Source organism: Ceratotherium simum, chromosome 9, assembly GCF_057802395.1.
Source record: "Ceratotherium simum simum isolate JZ-2026a chromosome 9, ASM5780239v1, whole genome shotgun sequence".
In the NCBI taxonomy this organism is placed as follows: domain Eukaryota; kingdom Metazoa; phylum Chordata; class Mammalia; order Perissodactyla; family Rhinocerotidae; genus Ceratotherium; species Ceratotherium simum.
Window position 1 is genome coordinate 78837035 of NC_141908.1, and position 19711 is coordinate 78856745.

The 19711-nt window shown below is 35.0% G+C and overlaps 1 protein-coding gene across 10 annotated transcripts in view; it reads left to right on the forward strand.

The window, feature by feature from the left end:
- Positions 1 to 2196: 2196 nt before the first annotated feature.
- Positions 2197 to 19711, forward strand: part of CARF (calcium responsive transcription factor) — a 58183-nt gene continuing 40668 nt past the window's right edge. For 8 of the 10 annotated variants that reach the window (XM_087435646.1, XM_087435645.1, XM_087435650.1 and 5 more), the window contains exons 1-4: positions 2197 to 2616; positions 9794 to 9907; positions 15716 to 15827; positions 16325 to 16552. In XM_087435646.1, the coding sequence (XP_087291772.1) occupies positions 15759 to 15827; positions 16325 to 16552 (297 nt within the window). In that variant the 5' untranslated portion in view covers positions 2197 to 2616; positions 9794 to 9907; positions 15716 to 15758. Of the gene's footprint in view, positions 2617 to 9793; positions 9908 to 15715; positions 15828 to 16324; positions 16553 to 19711 lie in introns of those variants that run through there. The other 2 variants (XM_087435644.1, XM_087435652.1) reach the window with 2 other exon arrangements.

Sequence of the window (19711 nt, forward strand, 5' to 3'; positions counted from 1 at the left end):
TAGTTAGTGCTTTTACTTTGAGTCTTTTGCTTAAATTTTCTTAGAACATTAACTGCAAGCTTTTGGTTCTTAACGATCTCCTGCATGATTCATTTACTGTGGTCCTCATGAAGACACATTGTTATCTGGAGAACCACAGCCTGGAAAATGTATTTCTCTTTATTATAGGTGTCTTTTTTCTGTATATGATGGCATGGCGTGGTATAGTATAAAGACTATGCATGGGCTTTGGAGTCCTAAATGTTTGGGGTTTTTTTTTTTCCTACTTAATTTTGAATCTGAGCTCTAATGCTCTCTGTGCTCTTAAGCAAGTTACTTGACAGCTTTGGTTTTCTTACCTGTAAATTGAGATAATAAGGTCTACCTCAGAGTCATTGTGAGGATTACATGAAATGATTTGTGAAGCTCTCAAAGAGCAAAGAGGTAAAAAGAGGTTTGTATGCACAGGGTGAGAAATGGATAGAAACCAAGATTACAAGGAAGTTTATAGGGAGGACAAACCTTAGATAAAAGAGACATTTGTGAGCACTAGCCTTAAATTTTTTTCACTAAAAAGTGAAAAGTTAAAATAAGTTATTGTTATATATATTTGCAAGAATTTAAAATTTTAATGTTGATTTAACATGCTACAACTTTCAAAACCCATCTTTAAAAAAATAAATTATAAAATATTTGTGAACAAGAGGTCTTGATTTAATCTTTGACATCACTGATTCGTAGTAATTTTGTATACATCATAAAAGGAACATTATGTCATTTACCTACTCTAAAAGATGAGAGAGATTTTATTTTCTAAGGTACTTTTGAGCAGTATTTTTTAATGTAGTTAGTAAGATCTGACATTGATATTGAATAAATTTCAAGATCCTTTAAATCTTGAGACACTAACCAAGGTACCTGGAATTAAGAGAAACTAAGAGTAAACTTCAAATGGCTTCATTCTTTAGTTATTGTGTCTGGGGATTTATTCTCAGACCATTGGTTTTAACGGATGAATTTTACTACGGAAAACCTATAGGAGAAACTCAACAAAATAATCAGATGTTAAGACAGTTTTTTAGAAATTACAGCTGAGAATTACCTCTAAAATTTTGAACAAATAGAAATGCTATTGAACAAAACAGCAGTAGACCAAGTACGGTCCACAGAAATATGAAGGACTACAGCCTGAATAGTCTCTTCCCCTCTGCCATGCAGTCAATATGTATAAACAATAAAAAGCCTTTTTCCCCTATGAATAAGAACATCAAACTTTTTTTTTTTTTTGTGAGGAAGATCAGCCCTGAGCTAACATCCGTGCTAATCCTCCTCTTTTTGCTGAGGAAGACCTGCTCTGAGCTAACATCTATTGCCAATCCTCCTCCTTTTTTTTTTCCCCAAAACCACAGTAGATAGTTGTATGTCATAGCCGCATATCCTTCTAGTTGCTGTATGTGGGACTCGGCCTCAGCATGGCCGGAGAAGCGGTGTGTCGGAGCGCGCCCAGGATCCGAACCCAGGCCGCCAGTAGCGGAGCGCGCGCACTTAACCACTAAGCCACGGGGCCGGCCCAGAACATCAAACTTTTAATTTAACAGTTTCTTCCTAATCTTTGCTTTTGATATAAGGTAAAATCCACTTTTTTAATATGGTATGAAACATTCTAGAAAGCAAAATTAATGCCTTAGTGTGTGTTCTGAAGTCCAATCATTATTAACTGTCGACTACATATTTAATACTTTCTCCTTTATTTCAGTTCTCTTTATCCAATCGCAATACTACTTGGTTAAGAAATAAGCTTGTCAAATCAATTCTAGGATTTTATAGGCGGTGGGATGGCGGTGGGAGAGTGCTTTATTTTCCAGCTTCCATGGCTCCAAAAGATGCCCTATTAGTAAATATTTTCATTGTGGAGAAAATGTAATTTCCTGCAGAGGTCTTTGTGTCAGTAGTAGTTATAGAATATGAGAGTCAAAACAAAACCTTAGTCCAAATGCCTATTTTTAGATAAGGAAACAAACAGAGAGGTTAAGTCACCTACCCCGGGACACAAGCAGTTATCTGTCAAGTCAGTCCTAGTCTTGAGTTCTCTTTAACTGAATCCATTGATGGTTCTATTATACGAGGCTGGTAATAGCCATTTTATAATAATACCTGCTTAACAAAATGTAGTAGTTTTCTTTATGTGTAGGAAAATAAAATATATATTGCATGCCTTCTTTTTTTTTTTTTTTTTTTTTTTTTTTTTAAAGATTTTTATTCAGTTTTTTCCCCCCAAAGCCCCAGTAGATAGTTGCATGTCATAGGTTCACATCCTTCTAGTTGCTGTACGTGGGACTCGGCCCCGCGTTGGACGGAGAAGTGGTGCCTCGGGGCGCTCCCGGGATCCGAACCCGGGCCGCCAGCATCAGAGCGCGCGCACTTAACCGCTAAGCCACGGAGCCGGCCCAACATGCCTTCTTATTACAGAAAAAAATGGTGCTATGAAGATATAATTTATAGCTTTCACATAAATGAAGTTACAACTATCATGATTTAGTGCCCTAAAAAGGAAGAACTTCAGTGGACAAGAGAGGGCATTTTGTGGGTAATAGAATGCTTGAGGCCTGGAATTTAAACTTGAGCTACTGCCTGAAGGTAATAATTTTATTTTTAACTGATTGAAAGTTATAGCTCTATAAAAGTTAACTTGTCTATTACATTTTAATGAAAAAGTCAAATTACACTTTGTGTCTAGGTATTTGGTTCTGTTTGTGGTTACCAGTTGGAAAAGAACATTTTATACCTAGCTATTTAATATTAATATCTTCATTCTTAAAAACTTTACTTTGACATAATTGAAAGTTAGGGATAATAATTTATAGCACGTACTAACATTGAGGTTAGATGGGCAAATTGGGTATTTTAAATCACCCTGCAGTTGTCAGGCTTGAAGAAAGTAATGCAAATTGATAGAAGAGTTAAAGAAGGAAGGAGTAATACTTTTCGCTGCATTCAGATTATTTTTTTAAAAGGATGTCTGTGACTCAAAAACGTACTTTTAATCTCCAACAATGGGTTAGGTCAATAGATATTGAAACCCTCTTTTGCATACAGAAACTACTTTAAGTAGTATTTTCCCAGTGTAATAACAAAAAATCCAGCCCTGGTGGTCCAGTGGTTAAGATTCTGTGCTCTCTTCTCCAGCACCTGGGACGTTTCCCAGTCAGGGAACCACACCACCATCGGTTTGTTGTCATACTGTGGGGGTTGCATGTTGCTGTGGTGCTGAAAAGCTATGCCACTAGTATCTCAAATACCAGCAGGGTCACCCATGTTGGACAGGTTTCAGCGAAGCTTCCAGATTAGTCAGACTAGGAAGAAGGACCTGACCACGCACTTCTGAAAAACTTGGCCATGAAAACGCTGTGAATAGCATTGTCCGCTATAGCACTGGAAGGTGAGAGGATGATATAAAAAGATTGAGCAGGATTCCACTCTGCTGTATACATGGGTCACTAGCAGTCAGAATTGACTCGATGGCGCTAACAGCAAAATCACAAAAAGCTTGTTTAAGCCATGGTATAGATGTGTTGTAGCACATACTGAAGGGAAATTTTTGAGTTTTGAGTTCTCAGAAGACAATAGAAAGAAAAAAGTTATCTTTCTTCCATTGGCAAGATTCCAGTCTGGGCAAAGTTCTGAAGCAGGAGGTTTATGTTTGGGCACTCTTCCTCTGTTATCATCCCCAGCCCTTCCCTGGTGCACTTCCGTAGGGCATTCATCCTGCCCTCCGTCTTCACTGCAGCAACTAGTTCAGACCTGCTGAATCTCTTAAGTGCTCTGAGCCTCAAATGGACTTACTTCCTCACCTCCAAATTGAACTTTTCAGGGTAGCTGTTTTTAACTCATCTTAAAGGAAGAAAACTATCCTTACATAAATTGACACAAATTTGTTAATGACTGATACTATCTCTGGAGTTTTTTTTCTTTTTGAGAGAAAATGCTCATTAACTGCAATGAAAACTTCAGATTTTCATTTACTTTCAAGAGAAAGTAAAGAAAATGAAAGAAAATTTAGGCCAGTAGGGATAATTTGTAATGGGATCAGGGCACCTATTAGGAAACTAGGGATCAGTTTTTAGGATTCTTTCCCCTAAACTATTTGCACTTTTTTGCTGCTCCTTCCCAAGCTCCACTTTTGAATCTCTTTACAGAATATTTTCTCAGTGGCTGCGATGCCTGCATAGTTAAAGCTCTAGTGTTTTTGTGGTGTCAGAGATCTTTAGATTGCTTGCAGGAGGGCTTGTGTGTCTTAGGGACTGCGTCTAATTAAATTTCAACCAGGAAAAGTTGAGAACAAACGAACAAAGAACTTCTTTAAGTATCTTTAATCTGTTAACCTATCCAAAAAAAAAGAAAAGATTTAAAGCTATGACTAATGAAGGAAGGAGGGAGCTTTATCTGTTACCTTGAAAGCGTTCCTGTTATGATAATAAAGAGTGGGCTTTGGAATCAATAAATGTAGGTTTGAATCCTTGCTCAGCCACTTAGTATATTTGTAATCATGGGACAGTTACTTAATTGCCTGAGTCTTATTTCCTTATATGTAAATTGGAGAAAGTAATTGAATCACAGGGTTGTTGAAAGGATTAAATAAAATGACATGTAAAACACAGCATAGTGCTTTACCATGGTAAGTGTTCAGTAAATGATAACCTTATAACCTTGAGCATTGAGCCTCTGTTTCCTTTTCTGCAAATGGTGATAATAGGTCCTACATCACAGAAGAGTAGAATGATTCTTAATAATTCTAGTTAATAATTGTTAAGTATAATAAGCATCAATAAACATTAAATTATTTTATAGCTATGATCATTAAATTCATAATCTTTATTCTATCATAACAGTATTTATATTTAAAAATCAAAATAGCTCTCAAAAATATTATTTTTTTTTGGTGAGGAAGACTAGCCCTGAGCTAACATCCGTTGCCAGTCCTCCTCGTTTTGCTGAGGAAGATTGGCCCTGGGCTAACATCGGTGCCCATCTTCCTCTACTTTATATGGGACGCTGCCGCAGGTTCAGTCCGCACCCGGGATCCGAACCTTCAAACTCCGGGCTGCTGAAGCAGAGCTCGTGAACTTAACTGCTACACCACCGGCCGGCCCCTCAAAAATATTTTTTAATCGTAATGTCAATATGTTTAAACAGTGACTATTTCAATATACGTAATTTACTTAAAAAAATTGAATTGTATTCTTGACAGCAGTTATTTCAGTTTTAATAAGTCCCTCAACAGGAATTTATCTTCAGCCAAATCTAACTTTGTAAAAGTTTTCTCTTTGAATAGGGCTCTTTTATTTTTCTGCTCAATGCACATAAGCAGTCAGTCAATAAGCAATAATAGTTAAATGAATTTTAAAAATCATCAGGATAATCAGCTATTAGAAATATAAAATCTTAGAACTGGATGGGATGTTAGAGATCACCCATACCAACTCCTCATTTTAAAGCACTAGAAATTGAAGTTCAGAGAAATTAACAATTTGAATTTTATCATCAAATCTAGACTGACTCCATGTTCTTTCTCTATTACATTTATGAGATGTGTGAATTTTTAAGCTGAACAATAATAATATTGAAATAGAGCCTATTAGTCGTCTGAAAGTGAAAAAATTTTTATAATTTTTTCAATTTTTCAAAGACAGTATAGAAAAGTATATTTAGAAGCTTCATGCTAAGTCCAGATAAGTTTTGATTACATTGATGTGATGACTAAAAGTTTTTGCCCTTAAGAACCAAAGGGTCTATTTAGTCTGGATAGGCGAAATTTTAACCTTAGTTTGCATAGTTATAGGTAGTAAAAATAATTTATTGAGCACTGACGGTGTACTAGGAACTGCACCAAGCCCTTTGCATATATTATTTTATTTAATCTTTACGACAACCCAATGGGTAGATACAATATTATTGCCAACTTGCGGATGAGAAAACTAAAGCTCAGAGTGGTTAACTAATTTAACAAGTAAGCATAAAGCTGAAATGCAAACCTATACCATATGACTACAGAACACTCTCTCTGACTATTTTATGCAGTTTTATTGACAAAACTCTCTCAGTTTTTGTTTTAAAAGTTAGTGAAAATATAATATATTTTCTTGTACACCCTAACTCCAACATTGTTCAGAGTGTGGTACCGTAACCAAAAATTTCAGGATAATTTTGGAGTTCATATACTGTGATTTGTTATTGGCTTTAGTTTGCAGTCACTCTGCTTTTTTTTTTTTTTTTAACTAAAAGATTATTTTTTTAGAACAGTTTTAGATTTACAGAAAAATCGAGCAGCTAATACAAAGATTTCCATGTTCCTACCCCCCCATCCCCCACCCCGGCACACTGTTTTCCCTATTACAGTCATGTTTTGTTTTACAACAGGGATCTCTACTGAGAAATTCATCCTTAGGCGATTTCGTGGTTGTGCGAACATCACAGAGTGTACTGAAAGGGAACAAAGTTTTCTACCCCAAAATGTGTCTCTTTAACATGAAGATTATTTTAGGCTGATTATTTTTAAGAAATGAAAGATTCAGAAAGGTTTTTTTTGTTGCCTCCCCCTTAACTTCCCAAAAGAATTCAAATAAAAAAAAAACCTGTCTCAGGAAGTAAACTATCACCTTAGCATAACATGAACTAGGTGGTAGTCAGGGAGGGACCTAGAAAAACCTGTTTGTTGAGCTCCTTTTTGTGTTCTTCTGTTTCTGTGTGGCCAAACACTTGTTTTCCAAACATTTGCTCCTTTTCACCTACCTGTGAATTGCATTCCTTCCATTTGAAGTCCCTGACTCTCCCCACCGCCACATCTTCTTTATCTTTAGCTGAGGATGGTATTTAAGGTGAGGGCTTTGGCCATTTTAGCAAGTCACTCGGTTTTCCTGGGTTTCTCCCATGTATACATGTTATTAAACTTTTGTTTGATTTTCTCCTGTTAATCTGTCTCAGGTCAATTTAATTCTTAGATCAGCCAGAAGAACCTAGAAGTGTAGAGGAAAATTTCTTCCTCCCCTACAGTACTTACACAAACCTAGATGGTATAGCCTACTAGACACCTAGGCTGTATGGTACTAATCTTATGGGACCACTGTGATATATGCAGTCTGTTGTTGACTGAAACGTTGTTATGTGGTGCATGACTGTACTAACATCTTGCATTAGTTTGGTACATTTCTTAAAATCAATGAACTATTATTGATACATTATTATGAACAAAAGTCCATAGTTTTCATTAAGGTTCACTCTTGTATAGTTTTATGGATTTTGACAAATGCATAATGTCATGTATCCACCATTATAGTATCATGAAGAATTGTTTCATCACTGTAAAAATCATAGGCTTAGGGGGCCAGCCCCATGGCATAGCGGTTAAGTGTGTGCGCTCCACTGCTGGCGGCCCGGGTTCGGATTCCGGGCATGCACCAACGCACCCCGTGTCAGGCCATGCTGTGGCGGCGTCCCATATAAAGTGGAGGAAGATAGGCACCGATGTTAGCCCAGGGCCAGTCTTCCTCAGCAAAAAGAGGAGGATTGGTGTCTGATGTTAGCTCAGGGCTGATCTTCCTCACAAAAAAGAAAAAAAATCATAGGCTTACCATACAATCCAGAAATTATACTACTATTTACCCAAATGAGTTGAAATTTATGTCCCACAAAAATCTGCACATGGATAGTTATAGCAGCTTTATTCATAATTGCTAAAACTTGAAAGCAACCAAGATGTCCTTCAATAGGTGAATGAATAAACAAACTGGTTTATCCATAAAATGAATTATTATTATTCAGTGATGAAAAGAAATAGCCTATCAAGCCACAAAAAGACATGGAGAAACATTAAATGCATACTGACAAATGAAAGAAGACAGTCTGAAAAGGCTATACACTGTATGATTCCAAATATATGACATTCTTGAAAAGGCAAAACTGTGGCCATAGTAACAAGATCAGTAGTTGCCAGAGGTTGGGTATTAGGGGGGAGCCGGTTAGGGAGGGATGAATAGGTGAAGTACAGGAGATGTTTGTGGTGGTGAAACAATTCTTTATGAAGCTATAATGCTGTAATTTTGATTTGCATTTCCCTGTTGATTAGTGATGTTGAGCATCTTTTCATGTACTGGTTGGCCATCTGTATACCATCTTTGGAAAAATATCTCTGCAGATCTTCTACCCCATTTTTAATCAGATTGTTTGTTTGTTTGCTATTGACTTGTATGAGTTCTTTATTTATTTTGGATATTAACCCCTTATCAGATATATGATTTGCAAATATTTTCTCCCATTCAGTAGTAGATTGCCTTTTCACTTCATTGATGGTTTCCTTTGCTGTGCAGAAGCTTTTTAGTTTGATGTAGTCCCACTTGTTTTTCTTTGCTTTTGTTGCTTTTGGTGTCAGATTCTAAAAATTATTGCCAAGACCTATACCACCTATGTTTTCTTCAAGGACTTCTATGGTTTCAGGTCCTGTGTTTAAGCCTTTAATCTATTTTGACTTATTTTTGTGTATGGTATAAGATAGTGGTTGGGTTTCATTCTTTTACATATGTCCAGTTTTCCCATCATCATTTATTGAAGAGACTGTTCTTTCCTATTGTATATTCTTGGCTCCTTTGTTGTAAATTAATTGACCATATATGCCTGGGTTTATTTCTGAGCTCTCTGTTTTGTTCCATTGATCTATGTGTCTGTTTTTATGCCAATACCATACAGTTTTTTTTTGTTTTTTTTTTTTTTTAAGATTTTATTTTTATTTATTTTTTCCCCCCAAAGCCCCAGTAGATAGTTGTGTATCATAGCTGCACATCCTTCTAGTTGCTGCATGTGGGACGCGGCCTCAGCATGGCCGGAGAAGCAGCGCGTCGGTGCGAGCCCGGGATCCGAACCCAGGTCGCCAGCAGTGGAGCGCGCTCACTTAACCGCTAAGCCACGGGGCCGGCCCCCCAATACCATATAGTTTTAATTACCAAAGCTTTGTAATATAATTTGAAATCAGGGAGCATGATGCCTCCCGCTTTGTTCTTCTTTCTCAAGATTGCTTTGGCTATTTGGGGTCTTTTGTGGTTCTATACAAATTTTAGGATTATTTGTTCTAGTTCTGTAAAAAATGTCATTGAAATTTTGATAGGGATTGCATTGAATTTGTTGATTGCTTTGGGTAGTATGGACATTTTAACAATATTGATTCTTCCAGTCCATGAGCGCAGAATATTTTTCCATTTATTAGTGTCATCTTCAATTTCTTTCATTAATGTCTTGTAGTTTTCAATACACAGGTCTTTCACCTCCTAGGTTACATTTATTCCTAGGTATTTTATTCTTTTTGATGCAATTGTAAATAGGATTATTTTCTTAATTTCTGTTTCTGATAGTTCGTTGTTAGTGTATAGAATACAAACACAACAGATTTTTGTGTATTGATTTTGTATCTTGCAACTTTACTGAATTTGTTTGTTAGTTCTAATAGTTTTTTAATTTATCCCACCCAGGTTTTGTAGTTTTCAGTGCATAGATCTTGCATATCTTTTGTCAAGTTTATCTCTAGAATTTTCATTTTTTTATGCCGTTGTGCTATTTTAGGCAGCTGGTATCATACTTTGTTCATATAAAATTCGAGTCTAAACTTAGTGTTCATGTTGAGTGTACTTAAAGTCAATGGCATCTGAGAATTGATGAGATACAGCATTTTTTATTATACATTGCTGCATTTTGTTTGCTGAGGTTTTATTTAGGATGTTAGTATTTATATGTTTCTGATTGTTTTAAAATAGATTTTATTTCTATTCAGATATGGTGAGGCCAACAAATCAGAAGATGATTGCCATTGAAAAAATAGTTTATTACTGACATTTCCCAAGAGGAGTGATGCATGCCACACAGGGCCGCACAAGAGAAAACTGAGGTCAGTAGCAGGCACAAAGAGAGAGAGAATATCAAATCCTGGGCATTATAACATCATGTAATGTCATCTATATTATCATTCACACGCCTAAAAACACACCAAACCTTGTTTTAATATCATGAACTATCTAATTCATATTCACATTTTCCTGATTGTCATACACGCACACACACACACACACACACACACTCACACACGTATATATGTTTTTTCTTTTTGGTACTATTTTACTTTTTTAAAAATTTGAGGTGCAATTCGTATAACTTAAAATTAACCATTTTTAAATGAACAATTCAGTGGCATTTTGTACATTCACAATGTTGTGCATGTACCACCTCTATCTGATTCCAAAATATTTTCATCATCCCCAAATAAAACCTTGTACCATTTGGCAGTTACTCTCTGTTCTCCCCTCCCCCAAGCCCTTGGCATCCACCAGTCTGCTTTCTGTCTGTATGGATTTACCCATTCTGGATATTTTATAGAAATGGAACCATATAATATGTGACTATTTGTGTCTGGCTTCTATCACTTAGCATAATGTTTTTGAGGTTCATCTGTGTTGTAGTATGTATCAGTATTTCATTGCTTTTTATGGCTGAATACTATTTCATTATATGAGTATACCACATTTTGTTTATCCATTCATAAGCTGATGAACATTAGGGTTGTTTCCACTTTTGGCTGTTATCAATAGCGCTGCTGTGAACATTCGTGTATAGGTTTATGTTTGAACACCTGTTTTCAATTCTCTTGGGTATATATCTAGAGTAGAATTGCTGTCATATGGTAATTCTATGTTTAACTTCTTAAGAAACTGCCAAACTGTTTTTCACAGCACCCACACCATTTTACATACCCATCAGCAATGCATGAGGATTCCAATTTCTCCACATCCTTGCCAACCCTTGTTATTTTCTTTTTTTTAAAATATAGCCTTCCTAGTGGGTTTGAACTGATATCTCATTGTTGTTTTGATCTGCATTTTCCTAATGACTAAAGAACCTGAGCATCTTTTTATGTGCTTGCTGGCCATTTGTATGTCTTCTTTGGAGAAATGTCCATTCAACTACTTTGCCCATTTTTTGATTAGGTTGTTTGGGGTTGTCTTTTTGTTGTTGAGTTGTAGGAGTTCTTTATATGTTGTAGACACTTATCAGGTGTTTGATTTGCAAATATCTTCTCCCTAGATTGTCTTTTCACTCTTGTCATGGTGTCTTTTGCACAAAAGTTTTTATTTTGATAATGTCTAATTTATCTATTTTTTTCTTTTGGTGCTTGTCCTTTTGGTGTCATATCTAAGGAACCATTGACAAATTCAAGGTCATGAAGAATTACCCTTATGTTTTCTTCTAAGAATTACATGGCTTTAGCTCTTATATTTAGGTCTTCGATCTATTTTTGGTTATTTTTTGTATATGGTGTAAGGTAGAGGTACATCTTCATTCTTTTGTTTGTGGATACTCAGTTGTCCCAGCACCATTTGTTGAACAGACTGTTCATTCCCCACTGAATGCCTTTGGCACTGTTGTTGAAAATTATTTGACCATAGATATATGAGTTTATTTCTGGACTCTCATTTCTACTCCACTGATCCACATGGCTGTCTGTATGTCAGTACCACATTCTTTTGAGTACTGTAGGTTTTGCAATTGGGTAGAACAAGTCCACCAACTTTGTTCTTCTTTCCCAGCGTTGTTTTGGCTGTTCAGGTTCTTTGCCATTCCATATGAATTTTAGGGTTGGCTTTTCCATGACTGAAAAAAAGGCCTTTGGGATTTTGATAGAGATTGCATTGAATCTGTAGATTGCTTTGGGCAGTATTGCCATTTTAACAATATTCGTGTCTTCCAGTTCCATGAACACACTATGTCTTTACGTTTATTTAGGTCTTCTTTAATTTTTTCAGCAATATTTTATAGTTTCAGCATGCAAGTCTTGTACCTCCTTGGTTAAATTTATTCGTAAGTATTTTATTCTTATTTGTGCTATTGTAAATGGATTATTTTCTTGATTTCATTTTTGGATTGTTCATTTCTAGTGTATAGAAATACAACTGATTTTCACGTGTTTATCTTGTATCCTGCAACTTTGTTTGCTCGTTTCATTCACTCTAATAGTTTTTTGTGGATTCTTCAGATTTTCTATATATAAGACCATGTCATCTGTGAATAGGGATAGTTGTATAATTATTCTTAGTATTTTCTCATTATCCTTCTAATTTCTGTAAGATTGGTAGTTATGTCCCTACTTTCATTTCTGATTTTAGTTATTTGTATCTTCTCTCTTTTTTTTTATTGTCAGTCTAGCTAAAGGTTTGTCAATTTTGTCAGTCTTTTCAAAGAAGCAACTTTTAGATTCGTTGATACTCTCTATTGTTTTTCTATTTCTGATTTTGCTTATCTCCCCTCTAATCTTTATTATTTCCTTCTTTCTGCTAGATTTCAGTTAAGTTTGCTCTTCTTTTTCTATTCCATAAGGTGTAAAGTCAGGTTATTGTTTTGAGATGTTTTCTGTTTTTAATATAGGCATTGTTGCTCTAAATTTCCCTCTGAGTGCTGCTTTCCCTGCATCCCATAAGTTTTGATATATTGTGTTTACCTATCATCACCCCCTCCTGAGGGGTGATGTGTATTTTATTTATATAAAATGTGTATTTTATTTAGTTTTCCAGTATTTTATTTCTATCCTTAAAACACTCATACACAAAATTATAATAATATTATTTACACAGTGTTTATTTAGATTTTTCATAGTTATTAATTTTTTTGCCTACCATTTTTCTAGCTTTTCAAATCATTTTTGTTTTCTGTATTCTTTAGAATTTCTTTCATGTAGGATCTGTTCATTGTACTCTCAGTTTTTTTAAATCTTAAAATGTCTTTCTCTCATCCTCTTTTGTGAAAAAATAGTTTTGAGTGTATACAATTGTGTATTAATAGTTACTTTCTTTTTTATTATCCCTGTGACATCTACTGCCCTTGTTGCTATTGGGTAGTCTGCTGTATATCTGATGTCAGTACTTTGTAGGTGATCTTATTTCTCTGGTTGTATTTTAGATTTTGTTGTTTCTTTTTAGAATTTGCACTTTCACTAGATTGGGTATGGATTTCTTTTGATTTATCTTGGTACATTTTGTACTTACTTTATTTGGGAATTCATGTCTTCAGTTTTGAAAAGTTGTCAGCCATTATCTCTTCAATGATAGATATGCTATACTTTCTCATTCTATTTTTCCTAGTGTTAAGTCTCTTCATACTTTTTATCTTCTGTTTTTCCTATGAAGCATTCTGGGCAATTTTAAAAATCTGTCTTCCAATTTAGTAATTCATTCTTCTGCATTTATTCTTCATATTTTTCATTTCTGAAAGTTCTGTTTGGTTCTTTTTCAAGTTAAACTTTTTTAGTCTTTTGTTGCTTGCTTATTCCTGTGATTCATTCTTTTATTTCTTTAAACATTAAATAATTATTTTATATTCAGTATTAGATGGTTCCAATATTTGAAGTCTTTAGGGGGTGTCTGAGTCCACTGACTCTCTCTCACTGTGGTTTATTTCCTTGTGTTTTTGGCACTCTTTGATTGTAAGTGTATATTTGATTGATCTCAATGTGAAAGGAAATTAGAGCCTTAATTGGGTTCATGTTCCTCCAGATAATAGCTGCATTTGTTCTTACCAGAAGCCAGACTAACACTCCTGGTCCAGGACCTTTCGGATTCCTAGTCTTAACTTGGGAGTTTTAAGTTCTCCTCCACTACCAGCTGCTGGTCCTCCCTCCAGTTTCCCAGCCACCAAACCTGTGTATTAGCACTGCCTTTGGGGAAATTTCCTTCTGTTTGTGCTCATCACTTAAGTTTTAGCTCACAGCTTTTGCTTTTCTTTTGTGTCTGGGGGGAGAGGAGGGGGGACAGGAGTGGCCTCTGATTTTTGTTACTTCCTATAGCAGAGCCCAGCCACAAAATAAAGATTTTGTTTTAGATCGTTAGATTGTTAAAGATTCTGTTTTTTGTTTTCTAGCAAGAGAGCCTTCTATAGTATCTAATCTGCCATATTGTTGTTAATGGAACATTCTTATTATTTTTTAAACCCCTTTAAAAAGTATTATTCTTACATAATGTATGTATAGTGTAAAAATTCAAAACAGAAAGTTATAAAATGAAATTTCTCTTACTTTTACAGCCTAAGAGGTAACTGCAGGTTTTTGGAATTTTTATAATAAATTAGATTAGAATACAAGTGATAATTTAAAATCTTAAAGGAGAAGTAGTTTTAAGATATTTTATAGTTATATATTAAAAATAAGACAGATTTTGGGGTTGTCCAGTAGTGTAGTGGGTAAGCTCTCACGCTGTGCTTTGGTGGCCCAGGGTTCACAGGTTCGGATCCCAGGTGCAGGCCTACGCACCACTTATCAAGCCATGCTGTGGCAGGCATCCCACGTATAAAGTAGAGGAAGATGGGCATGGCTGTTAGCCCAGGGCCAATCTTCCTCTGCAAAAAGAGGAGGATTGGCAACAGATGTTAGCTCAGGGCTAATCTTTCTCACCAAAAATGAATAAATAAATAAGACAGATTTTATAGCCTATTGCAACTTACATTTGAGTAGAAGTATTTATAATATTTTGAAAATATAAAATGGCAAACCTTGTAGTTTTATGAAATGGTTAATTTCACAAATGTATGTTTGGATGCTATCAGAAAAATAAGTTTTCAATGTATTCAAATATATATACTGAATAAGTCTTAAGTACAAGGTATAAATTTAAATTAGGGTTTAAGGTGATGGAATTATGTGTATCCTCATTGTGATGGTGGTTACGTGTGTTAAAATCCATAGAACTATACACCAAAAAAAGTTCAATTTAATGGATGTTAAATTAAAAAAATTGTAAAGATTTTTTAAAAAGAATTTATGCTATCTTATGAAAAATAAAATTAAATGGGTGGGTTATTAAAAAGATTCCATGAGGTTTATTTTATATTATAAATGTTTCAATGGTATCCTTCACCAGTTTCATTTGACCTTACTCCAATTCTGAGACATAAAATGTCATTCCTGTTAGATAATACAGAATCCTGTAGTCACTATAATATACTAGGCCAGGGTTTGTGAACCTCAGCACCACTAACATCTTTTTGTGGGCTGTGCTGTGCGTTGTAAGATGGTTATCAGTACCCCTAGCTTCTCCCCATTAGATACCAGTAGCACTCTTCCCAGGTGTGACAACCAAAAATGTTTCTTGACGTTGCCAAATATCCCCAAGGGTGGAGGAACGTGTGAGGAGACAAAATCGCCACCAGCTGAACACCACTGTTCTAGTCCTAAGTGGCTCAAACTTTTTGGAATACATATTTCTTCATTTTCAAAGCTTGTCAAACTAATATTAAGCAGTATGATTGTATATTATGTTAAGAGTTATGTATACTTCGTCTCCCTCTATACCAAGAGATCTTTTCTAAGATTATCTAATGCTACCTTAGGGCACATCCAACTCAGAAAGTTAAAAACCTTTATTTGCATTAAATCTTTGTAAAGTAAGAATTGTAGAAGTTTTTGAAGAGATGTTATGTAATAGCAATCTTAATAAGCCAGTATGTGAGTGTAATTAAGGATGGCATGAGGGAACTGCATAACACTAATCTTTGCTCTGCCTTGAATGTATTCTGGTGCCCTGGCAAGTCAGGGAATGGAAAGATTTAACCTAAATTGTATAGGGTAACACAGTAGGGAAGGTGAGAGATTTGTTTTAAACAACATTCCTGAAAAATGTTAAGTGCTTTAGTTGATCAGATATTTAAACTCTTTCAGCTATTAAATAATAGAAGACAATGGAATTGAATATGATATCAGCATGGAGCAGTCTAATGATTCATTAAGAGTCAACCATAATGATTCCGAAGAGTCAAAAACAGATTCACAGGTATTTGAGGGAGGGATTCAACTGGGAACTTTTTCCCATTCTAAGGGAAAACAATATGCCATTTAACAACATTTTATGCTTAAGGAATAGTGTTATATTTGATGTATTCAAGAATTTTAACATTTAATTATCCACAATTCTACATATATTTAATTTTATAGTATAGAGCTTTACTTAAAGTAAGGTATTCATAAAAATTTGTATATAAAGAAAAATCTGTATATTGAATTATATTTCATCATTTCAAGTTGCATTCCCATGGACAATTTTATTTCAAATAAAATTGAAATAAAATATAATAAAAATCAACAATTTCACATAAGAACTGCTTTTTGTCTATATCAGTCTTTGTGAATTGACAGCTCCTGCAAAAAGTAAAGTGAATAATTAACTGAAAAGTGAACGTCTTTACATTTTTATTATGAACATTCTATTTTTTGTGTGTGTGACATTATATTTTACAAACATCTAAGTGATTTTTTTTTTCTTTGCAAAAGGATCTAACCTGTATGGACTCCAGGGATCCTTCCTTTGGACAAAATGGTTCCCCTAGAATTTTACCCATTACTACTCATGAAGCAGATAATTCACTCACATCACAGAATATACCAGGGCCCGTGACTCAGACACGGACTCTTTCTGCAGAACAGTTCCATCTAGTGGACCAAAATGGGCAACCTATTCAATATGAACTTCAGTCATTGGGGGATTCTAGTGCACAAATGGTGAGTATATTTTATAAATAACCAGTTCTTTGCTATTTAGCAAAATAGTCTTACTAGATGACCTCAATTTCTTGACACTATTGACTTACATTGCTTTGAAAATACTATTCCCATGACATTCATTTTTAAGTTATGTAAGATATTTTAAAAGGTTCCCTTGCAGGACTACAAATAGTACTTCAAATCAGTGTTTCCCAGCCACCATGTTTAGGCACACTGGTGCTTTGAGATCAGTTGGAAATGTAACATAATCTGTAACTTGTACTCAAGTGCCAGAGTTTACATATAAGTTACATGTATTTTTTGTGTATGCATTTGACTGAACTCAAGGTCATTGCTTTATCAACATCTCAGTCACCAACTTGCATGCCGCATGCTGGTATGCTTTCTTGAGAAAAAGAAAGTAATAAAAGTCCCAATGTTATACTGGCCATTAGACATACCCTTGATGATCTTTGTAGGTAGATATGTATGTGTCATGTGAATAAGAATCCATAAAGATGAAAATGCTACTTTAAACTGTTAGCTGACAGTCTTTATGACCAAGTTTGTAGTTGGAGTAGAAGAGATGAAGATGATTTTGATTCAAATAAAGAAAATTACTGAGAAAAACTTCTTTTTTTTTTTAATTTTATTTATTTATTTTTTCCCCCAAAGCCCCAGTAGATAGTTGTATGTCATAGCTGCACATCCTTCTAGTCACTGTATGTGGGACACGGCCTCAGCATGGCCAGAGAAGCGGTGCGTCGGTGCGCACCTGGGACCCGAACCCGGGCCACCAGCAGCGGAGCGCGTGCACTTAACCGCTAAGCCACGGGGCCGGCCCGAGAAAAACTTCTAAGTTGCTCTCTGATTAATAAGGATATACTTACATTAGTAATAATATGAAGAATAATGTGTGTCTGTTTACCTGTATTTTCCAAATTTTCTACCATGAATATTTATTAAATTTCATAATAAAATTATTTTTAAAATCATAACTTAAATTATAAATTATACACAAGTAAGCAACCATTTTACCTAAAATTAATCCTTGTTTCTGTTTCTAGTCTAGGGCATTCTAGAGTTAATCTATGTCCTTTTGCTCCCTTATAATCCAGCTAAATTCTGGAGTTGAGAAGAATTGGTTGAGAGGTGGCTAAGTGTAGACAAGTCCTTTTTGTATGTGTTCAGGCTCAACATATTTCTGGGCCTCCTGCAGGACTGACACGTGAAATAAGGGTGAGCTTCTGTGACCATACTGCATCAACAGCAGAGGTTCATGTGCAACAGATAATCTAGATGTGAGCCAACTACATTTTAATATTTCATGTCCACAATGAAAAACTCTGTAATTTCTCTTGTTATTTGACATTTATTCCAGTTTCCGTCAGAATATTTAGAAAGTCTCTATTTCTGACAGAAGGATCAAAAGAGTCTAAATGTGTGAACGGTTGTCATTTTACACATGGTACCTCCCCTAAAAAACACGTCAAAGTTGTTTATTTGTTTGACTCCAAAAATAGTTAGAGTTCCCCTTCTTTTTGTAATTGTATTGAACTTTCTATACAAAGTGATTATAAAGGTGATTTTTACGTTGTTTGGGATAGGAGATGATACAAAGCGTTATTTAAAGCTGTGAAATAAGAAGTGTGTGGCATGAAGCCTGGAAATAAATATAAGAAACATGGAGTATAAGAAAGCATTTTCTTCAAAGAACCAAAGATCAGAAAGGGGTGATATTCTGAGAAACTTTGTGGAGCTTTTTGGGTTTTTTGTTTGTTTCAGTAGACTTTGTTTTTTAGAGCAGTTTTAGTTTCACAGCAAAATTGAGCAGAAGATACAGAGATTTCCCATATACCCCCTGCCCCCACATGTGCATAGTCTGCCCCCTGTTATCAGCATCCCCCCTTAAGTGGAGCTTTTTGAAAGAATTGGTTTTCTTTTTCTTTTTTTTGAAATATGATTTTTTATATAGAAGCTATCGAGGAACTAGTAAAGATTCTGTAGTGGGTGAGTCTGCAATGAATGAGGAGGTTCTGGAGTGAAGCTGAGGTGGTATTTTGGATTTATTAGATATATTGTACACAAAGAGCCCAATAAATATGAGACTACTCATTGGCCAAGGTTTTCTGATAATTTTTAAGCTGCCGCCAACAGAATGTATTGCAGCAGATGACTCTTAAAAACTATGTTTGTTTTCATAGCAAAAATTAAAGATAATTAGCTTTTCTAAATAGGAAAAGTAATAGTATCATCCCCACTGTGAAATTATATGAGTTAAAAATAGGTGCCAGGTGGAATAAGCCAAGGAGAGAGAAAGTGGAGGAGACTCTTCACTGTGCTTGGGAAACATAGCTTCAAAATTAAGGGGATATTCCACAGATCAGTCTTAAATATGAAGTTTTCATATGATTGAGTAAATTATCAATATATGTGTTTTATTTGGATTTAAAAATAACTGCAGCACTTTTTCTAAGAATCAATGAAATATTTTTCACAGGTATTTAATCTCATAAGGAGTAAAGAATTTAAAACAATATTATTACTGTTACCTTTTAAAGTTCAGCAGAGTTTTTTGTATTGTTTTCTTTTTGTCTTTTTTTAGGTTTAAATAACATCATCAGATATTGAGAGGCAGTACAGAGTAGTGATTAAAAGGAGTCAGACTGCTGGGGTTTGAATTTCAGTTCACGACTCCTTAGCTCTGTGTTACCTTGCGTGAGTTTTGTAACCTTTATGACAATTTCCTCATGTGTAAAATGTATATAGTTCATATACATATGATGAGGATTAAATAAGGTAATACATGTAAAGTCCTGCCACTTAGTATGCGCTCAACAATTGTAAAGCAATTATCATCGTCAGAGTTGACAGTTGCTTTTTCATGCTGAAGTGATAGGCAGTATGGCAAGGTATTTTTGTCTCAAGAAACTTGATAAACATTGGGGGAGGGAAACAATTCCTACTCTTAATTTCTGGGAAATGTTTATGATTATATTTAAAGCATTTTACTTTGTTGAGTTTTTTTAATTCAATTTTTTTCAAATTTAAATTTTTTAAAAGGACCCTCTTAAAAGTAAGAATGCAATCCCTGTCAGGCATCAGCAATGTTTTCATGTCTTACATAGCAAAAGGGAAGGCTGGGAAGGTGGGATGGAATGATTAAGGAGAGAGACT